Source organism: Capsicum annuum, chromosome 6 (genome assembly GCF_002878395.1).
Source record: "Capsicum annuum cultivar UCD-10X-F1 chromosome 6, UCD10Xv1.1, whole genome shotgun sequence".
Taxonomy (NCBI): Eukaryota; Viridiplantae; Streptophyta; class Magnoliopsida; order Solanales; family Solanaceae; genus Capsicum; species Capsicum annuum.
Window position 1 is genome coordinate 211,872,311 of NC_061116.1, and position 8,613 is coordinate 211,880,923.

At 35.3% G+C, this 8,613-nt stretch overlaps 1 protein-coding gene across 5 annotated transcripts; it reads right to left on the reverse strand.

Moving 5' to 3' along the window:
• Positions 1-108: 108 nt before the first annotated feature.
• Positions 109-6,008, reverse strand: LOC107851351 (integrator complex subunit 3). 5 transcript variants are annotated; one of them, XM_016696334.2, is made up of 4 exons: positions 4,004-6,008; positions 2,981-3,137; positions 2,783-2,867; positions 109-1,103 (listed from the first exon to the last, which is right to left on the reverse strand). In XM_016696334.2, the coding sequence occupies exon 1, from the start codon at positions 5,781-5,783 to the stop codon at positions 4,377-4,379; it is 1,407 nt and encodes a 468-aa protein (XP_016551820.1). In that variant the 5' UTR covers positions 5,784-6,008; the 3' UTR covers positions 109-1,103; positions 2,783-2,867; positions 2,981-3,137; positions 4,004-4,376. The 5 variants fall into 5 exon arrangements, with proteins under 5 accessions (XP_016551820.1, XP_047269893.1, XP_047269894.1 ...); XM_047413937.1 differs by having other exon boundaries at positions 2,783-3,137; positions 4,023-6,008; XM_047413938.1 differs by lacking the exon at positions 2,981-3,137.
• Between the last annotated feature and the right edge of the window lie 2,605 nt (positions 6,009-8,613).

Genomic DNA, 8,613 nt, shown 5'->3' on the forward strand with positions numbered 1-8,613 from the left:
TTCTGGTTGAATAATCATCAATTTCTTAATCATGAACAACCAGGAAAGTTCCACTGTGGTAGAAATTCAGCTTATGGCAATATAGTCTACAAATTTTTACAATCCTCATGATCCAAAGTGAAAAATATTGATAAACATAAAATGGAGGTTCACATCTATCCATTGTTAAGATACATCTAAGACTCTTCAAGAAACAAATTTTCAGATTAACCATGAATATTACATTTTACATTGAGAGACCTATTTAGTCGTAACTATCATCATCAAGCTACAACGAGAAGAAGACACACATTTGGCAAGGTAACTAAAGCTTGGGGCAGTCACGGATACGATGACGAAGCACACCACAATATGTACAACCCTTTATTCCGTTTGCATTTGTGATTGCCTCTGACGTCATCCATTGGGTCATTCAGCTCCGCAAGGACACGAGGGATCCTTTGTTTGGCTTCTTGTAACAAATGTTTTAGATCAAGAAGAGTTGTTTCGCTCTGATTGTTGTTGATAAACGTTCTGGCCATTCCGATTTTTCGACATGTTCCTGTCCGTCCAATCCGATGCACGTAATTTTCAATCTCGGCAGGCATGTCAATGTCATACTTGATTACATGCTGAATCTCAGGAAAATCCAACCCCTTAGAGGCAACATCAGTGGCTACTAGAACATCTTTCTTGTCTGATTTGAATGATGCAACTGCGTACTCTCTCTTCCCTTGATCCTTGCCTCCATGAATAGCCACAGCTTCAACTCCTCTAAAGAGAAGATATTTTATGGATATCATCCACATCAAGCCTTGTTCTCACAGAAAACCAGAACCGGTAGTGGAGTCTTTTGCAACCACTCGAGAAGGTAAACAATTTTGGCTTCCTGCTTTACATACTCCACTTCTTGAATCACATCAAGGTTGGCTGCTCCAGCCATCCCCACATTCACAGTTACAGGTTTAACTAATGCACTTCATGCAAAATTATGGATCTTCGTGGACATTGTAGTAGAAAAAAGAAGACTTTGTCTTTGAGCTTTGAAATGATAAAACACTTCCCTAGTATCATCTTCAAAACCAAGATCGACCAATCTGTCTGCTTTATCCAGTGTCAAGTATCTGCAAAGAACCAAAACTATGTATGAAAGGCACAACAAACTTGGCAGACATACATTGTAAGAAAGTAAAGAAAAAGAAGCAAATCAATGAACAAGAGTGATTAAGTTATATACAGACATAAAATTTAAGTGCGGGACTCAAATTAGCATTTAACAGTCTGTCAGTAATTCCCACTGTTTAAAATTGACCTTGGCTTGAAAAAGGAGGTACCCATACCCATGTTGTAAGCAAAATGCTTCCACAAACAGTTCTTATCTATTTATGTGTGTTAACTCTCCAAGGCACGGGGTAGACATAGATAGTACCACATACTATGTGGAATAACAACAACCAAGAAAGAAGCAACACGTGATGATTAGGGCAGCCAACCCCAAATACTTCATTGATCAGAACTCAGAAGTTAGGTACACAGCATCACTAACTATAGAAGAAGCTGAGACTTGAGAGAATAAGTTCATTAAGGAGGTTCTCTTTTCATCCTTGTTTAATGGCACCACCAGTCACTTGCAAAGAAAGAATAAAACAAGAAATGTACCTTTCTTAAACTCAAGTTCTCACCACTGAGGACATGACCCTAGATAGGAAGGTGTGGAGGTCGCAGATAAGGGTAGAAGGCTAGTGTGAGTGTGTGGGTTGTAGCAGGAAGCCAGGAGAGATCCTGTGTAGCCAGGTTAATAATCTTAGGACAGTGTACATAGGTGTCTTTGGTATGTGAGTGTATGTTGATAGGTGGGTGTCCTATTTCTTATTTCTTAGTTCCTATTTTCTCTTTTAGTGTTGCCCTTATTTCTCGCATTTTCGTATTTCTCTGATTTCTATTGTATTATTTCTTATTTCTGTTGTGTCATCCAACTCCTTGTTTACTATTATTTTTCTAGAGCCGGGGGTCTATCGGAAACAGCCTCTTTACTTCTTTGAAGGTAGCGGTATAATCAGCGTATATCTTACCCTACCCAGACCTAGGGCTGCATATCGGTCGGTTCGGTTCGGTTTTGAAAATTATCGGTTTTACTTATTCATTATCGGTTTGTATATATGCTAAACCGTTAAAGAACCGTTAAGATATCGGTTATCGGTTTATCGGTTTTTCATTGTTATCGGTTCGGTTATCGGGTTAACCATTAACATTAAATCAGTGCACAAAACATACTGCAAATTCCAAAAACCAGTGCAAATCCATGAAAACAGAAAATCAGTGCAAATCACTGCAAATAGAAAATCAGTGTACAAACCAGAAACTGCAAATCAGTGTACATACATACTGCAAATTCCAAAAAAAACCAGTGCAAATCCATGAAAACAGAAAATCATTGCAAATCACTGCAAACAGAAAAACAGTGTACAAAACAGAAACTGCAAATCAGTGTACATACATACTGCAAATTCCAAAAACCAGTGCAAATCACTGAAAATAAAAAATCTGTGCAAATCACTGACAACCCAAAATCAACTAAAGTACATATAACAAAAATCCATCTATTTTTCACTTCAACTGACAATCATATCTAGTTCAACAATAATCCTAATATCCATAAAACAAAATTTCTTCGGAATATTTAACTTCATCGGAATCTTGGTGTTTTTAAGGAGTATTCTATAGTCATATGCAGGAATTGAAGATGAAGCAGATTAGCAGAAAACATCTAAGAATGAAATCGAGCAAAAACAAAAATTCTTACCTGTTGAGTGTTGACCACTTGACTGTTGAGAGAGACTGAGAGAGGCTGAGGCGGTCTTTGACCCGATGAGCGTGAGTGAGGCAGACTACAGACAGATCGCAATTCGCAGATGTGAAAATTGAAACAATTCGCAGCGTGAGTGTCTGACTGAGGTAGACCGGAGCAAGAATTCGCAAAAAAGTCTTCTAACAGTTTTACCTAAGTAGTAATATAGCAGCTTGTTATATGCACTATGCAGATGGGACTCAGTGAATATCCTAGAGCGATCCACAAGTGTAATTTCGCCCTTGAATGACGTTCCAGTAACAGTAAACGTTCCACGAGTGTAATACGTTGACGGTTGAGATACCTTTTGCTTCAAAGAAGAAAACCAAGAAAGTTGAGGAGAAGATGGTATTGATGGGAAGGCGGAACTTCTAAGAAGATGAAATATTGAAATGAAATGAAAGTATGAAACCCTAACTACTCCCGTCTCCCTAGGTCTCTAAGTAGTAACTAGTAAGTAGTAAGTAGGTTTGGGGCCGTTTGGGAAATGGGAATTGGGCCTTTGGAGTTGTTTTGGGCCAGTTTTGGTGAATTGGCCATGGGCACCTGTAATGGATATACTGTCACTGTGCATTCCTTATCGGGCTATCGGGTGTCCCGATAAGAAAATAAGCAAACCCGAGTCCCGAACTGATAACCCGTTAGTTGGAAATGTTAAACCGATAACCGACCCGATAGTGAAAAAAACCGAACCGTTAACCCGATAAAGTAATTATCGCTTCGGGTTAACGGTTTGAACCGAAATTTGCACAGCCCTACCCAGACCCCACTTTGTGGGAATACATTGGGTTTGTTGTTGTTGAAGTTCTCACTACCAAAGGTAAAAATAGGGTTGCGGAAAGTAAATATGAGGGTTGTATTAGTAATGATGAGGTTGGGAAAACCATATCTAGTCCCTGAGTCATGTACAACCTAAAATTTGTGATCACCTCTCACACGAATGAGATGACCAAATCTAATCACAACTTAAAATTGTATATGAATGATGAGTTGTTCAAGATGTTTATCCCTGTTTAAGTGACTTGACAATTGCAGAAAGCATAGCTACTACAAACTACTCTGGAAATAGAGAATACAGGATAAAAACATAATAATGAAAGGAATGTGCATTACGTAAGACCTAAAGAACTTATAGCAACATGATGGAAATATTTAACTTCAGGTATAAAGTATTACCCAAGAAACTTCCAGTCACCTTGATTTTGAACTTCTCTTTGAAGATTTCACACACTTGAGAGCAGCTTTAGCCTTTTTTCTAATTATTTTTTTTTAAGTTCATCAGAAGGCGAAAGAGATGTTTCTCCTATCACCTTGATTTCAAACTTCTCCTTGAGACTTGAATCCACTTGATTGGAACTTTACAGCATATTGGAGCAAAAAATCACAAGTAATTCTTTGGGAGGTAAAAGAGATGCATCAACACATCTTCCCTGGACTGTGATAACACAATTAAATTTCAGTTTACCCTATTAGGAAGTTGGGATCCCGCGCTTGATGAGAGCAAATGGCAAGCTGGTGGTGACATGTCATGGATGATATTGGATGATCCTTATCTTTTGGAATGGGTATCTCGCATGACCATTACCAATTTTCCAAACATTTCCCTAAGGACTGGTGCTATCATGTCACACCGAATCAAAACATCAAGTGAACTGACAATTCCTCTTTTAACTAGTGCAGAAAGAGCTGTTGACACCCCTTTGGAGACTATCTCCTTCCTCTCAATATCATAGTTATGAACCATAATTAGTAGGAAATCAAGAAGAGTACATGTCACTTCGATATGATTGGGTATAGAGTTCACCATCAAGAGAATTGCAGGTTCAATGCTCATTACATTATCGGTGGTTTCATCAAAGAAAAGCCAATCATAAAACAATGCAAGCTTCAAGTTTGCTTCGATGTAACTCTTCCTGCACGACTTCAGCAGCCAACCAATTACAGCCCATCTGGGTAAAATGTCCGGTTGCATTATTTCACTGGATGGATGAACTGAACAGCATATAAACCTAACAATGTCGATTAAAAGGATTTCACTCTCAGGTACTCCAAGGAACTTCTTAGCAAACCAATCCTGATGCCTCTTTTGACTACCAAACTTGACATGTGTAAGCAAAAACCTCAATTTGGTTTCCATATCAGGAGTTATTCGAAGCAAAAAGTACGAACTTGGAGTTTTTGTGCGGTAAATTTGCGAAATATCTTTAAATCCAGCCACTCCAAACTGTCTTGGATTCAATAACAAGTCTTTCCATATGGCTTTAAACTCAGGTACATGAACCAAGTCTTGCAAAAGCCTAATTATGTCCCTCCCTATCTTCAAACACAAAGGACACTGTTCCCTCAAAAGTCGTACACAGAATTCAACCTCCATCCTCTTCAATGCATCAATCATCGGATTGCTTCGCACTCTACAATGATCAGTCAATAACCGAAGAAACACATACAACCCCTTGCTCAAAACCAACGGTTCTTCCTCTAATAAACAATCCCAATTCGCTAAAACCAACGTAACCATCTCCAAACACAACCACAAATTTCCCTCACTAAAATCCCCACCTACAGTTTGCCTTAAAAGAGCCACCAACAATTCATCAAACCCAACACCCAATACATTCAACATCTCTTTAGCAACCCAAACAACCTGAATTTTCACAGAGTCGAGCAATTTCACATACAATTCATCGACAATCTTGATAAGCATACGCGTAAAGAAACCATATCCATCAGTAATAATTGCATGTAGATGCTTAATATGAACTTCAGCCAAATGGGGTTGTGCTAAAATGCCAAAGATTATAGCTTTATTCAAGTTTGAATACTCCTCCTCTTTTAACACTTTCAAAGAAAATGGTGGGTTTAGTTGGGGTTTCAGAAACTCAAAAGCTTCTCTTAAAGACACTTCAATTGGGTTTTCAGCTTCATGGGACCCTTTTTCAGTAAGCTTTAAGGCCATTTTGTGGTGTATAAGCAAACAATTCGATACACTAAAATTCTCGTAGATACGTGTATTAATCACAATTGATGCAAGATAAAACACCAAAAACAGCTACATATAACCTTTACATAAGAGGAGGTCCAGCAAATTGCCCTAGGTTGTCTCTCTTAACCTTTTTTTGTTTTGTTTTGTTTTTCTCTGTGCTTAGTTTCATTTTCAGAAGTATCAAGTTTTAAGAAGGCCCAATACATAAACAAACAGCCCCCAAACTAAAAACAAACAACCCTATTTTGACACATTAATTTAAGCTTATTCTATTTAAACCCTTCAATTCACATCAAAATATATTTCTTTCTCACTATGTCCAAGTCTAAAAAAAAAAAAAAAAAAAAAAAATTAAAAATCTTGCGATGTAAATTAAAGATATATTAAATATAGTAAAATATTTATTAATTATGTGGTCTTAAATATTTTCTTTGTTTCAAAATAATTGGTCTTCTTTCTAAAAATATTTGTTTCAATACAATTATTCCTTTTATGAAATCAAGAGAATATTATTTCCTCCGTTTCGTTTTAGTTGATACTCTCACTAAAATACTTGTTTTAATTTAATTGTTTCTTTCATGAAATCAAGAAAATTTTATTATGTTCTTCTATTACCACCCCTATCATTAAATGCTTAAACAGAGTGTATATACTCAAATTTACATTTTCAAAACATAATTAATAAGGCTAATTTGATAAATAAATCCATAATAAATGTTTTTTCAAGGGAGTGCTAAGTCAACAAGGGTCAATTATTTTGAACGGGAGTATTTTGTTCTTTCAATACTATCTTTATCATTAAATGACTAAACAAAGTATGTATACTCAAAATGATATTTTCAAGGTATAACTAATATGGCTAATTTGGTAAAATAAATTCCTAACAAGTTTTTTCTTAAGGAGAATGTCAATTAAGTCAATAAGAGTCGATTATTTTTAAACGGAAGATGTATATACGTGGAACGTGGAAAAGTGAAGTTAAAGAACTGCTAAAAAGGGGAAAAACATTTTTAAAAAAAAATTAATTAAAAAAAAAATAGGACAAACAAATTGAAACTTGAGCCGCTTTAACTAACTACCAAAAAAAAAAAAGGTATATGAATGTTAGACCGCATAGAAAAGTATCTTATAATCCGACTTTTTACTAAATCCTCACGTAATGAAAATTTTAGTGCATCGAGCTGCTTTCATTACCCGGTGCGCCTGCAACGATTGCACGCTGAGAAGGACCATACATTTCCTTAATGGGCTAGCCTCCAATAATCCATAATTGAAGCATCAAGAGTCCAAGCCCAGAGCATTAAAATTATGGAATTATTGTTCTTTATAGGACCACTTAATTCCAATTTTGGGCTGACACAAGAAAAAGTGACCACCCTTTATTTGAAGAAATATACTCCAATCATTAAGCAGAAGAAATTGGTGATCAGCCAGCTCTAATTCTAGAAATTTAGGTCCTTATTTGCATGTCATTATTAGGACTAGCTAGTGAACATTCTTGGTAAAAAATGGACTAGCATGACTCATCTCTCACATATTGTAGATAATATTGGTTTCTTCATTTATGTTAAAATATATATATATATATATATATATATATATATATATATATTGATTTTTACACGTAATATATTTGAAAATAAAAGCACAATTACTATTCAAATAAAGAGCGCACTAAAGCTTCTGCTATGCACGGGATTCGAGAGAGGCCGGATCACAAGTGTCTATTATATGCACAGAACCTCACCTTAAATTTTTACCAGGGCTGTTTCCACGACTTGAACTTGCGACTTCATGATCATATACAACTTTAAAATTATTATTTGCTGGACAACGAGATTAATCTCATTTTCCTTTTACTTAAAAGGTCACATTTGAACTCAAAAATCAAATCTTCATCATTAATTGCTTCACATTAAATAATTAGTAAAACATGTTTATTAATGTGTGTTCATAGATTAATTAATTAGCCTTAGTTGAAAATCAAGTCAGTTCCCATGTGGCAAATTTGGTAAGTGAAAAAAAAAAAAAAGATAATGATAATGGTGAATCCACCTATACTTAAATTAAGGGTTGACTCAGGAAGTGGACAGTTAGTTTGAGTTACTATGTTTCACTTTCTGACTTTGCTTCTCCTTTATTAGTGGAATCAAAAGTCAAAACAATTATTTACTATCATCTTTTGAAATTGTTTTTTTGCCCTTAAAAAAGAATTCACTTTATCGGAATATTCATATTATAATTTCTTTTATTAGGTATATACTCCTATATTTGTTCTTTGGGAGGATTTGTCATGAATTATACAATTTTACGTTGATTATTAGTCTGCCACAGTCTTCTTAATTTGTGCAACCCTCTGTAGGTCAAGGCCACGAGCCTTCTTGATCGCTCATTAATCTACTTCGTATAAAAAATGTATATAGCTGATATTAATTCGTCGTGTTTATTTTAAATCATATGTTTTCTTAAAGTATTTTAGACTTTTTAGAGATTTTGAGACTAATTTGAATGAAAAATATTGTTAGTAAGGATTTCATATTACCAATCAACTTTTTGGAATTAAGATGTAGTAATAACGTATCGTCACAATATGTTTCTTCTTTAAAACTGGGCCATATCTAGTGTTTATTGGAAATAAAAGCAGGTGGTATATGCAAATTGTAGTGGATATAGACCATGATGATGACAATATTTTGTTGATAACTTTAACAAATGAAGGTTAATAACTCTATCCAAATTTTAATTGAAATCATGTAATATGAAATAAGAACTAAGATACTTGTAAATTAAATGACTTTGACTA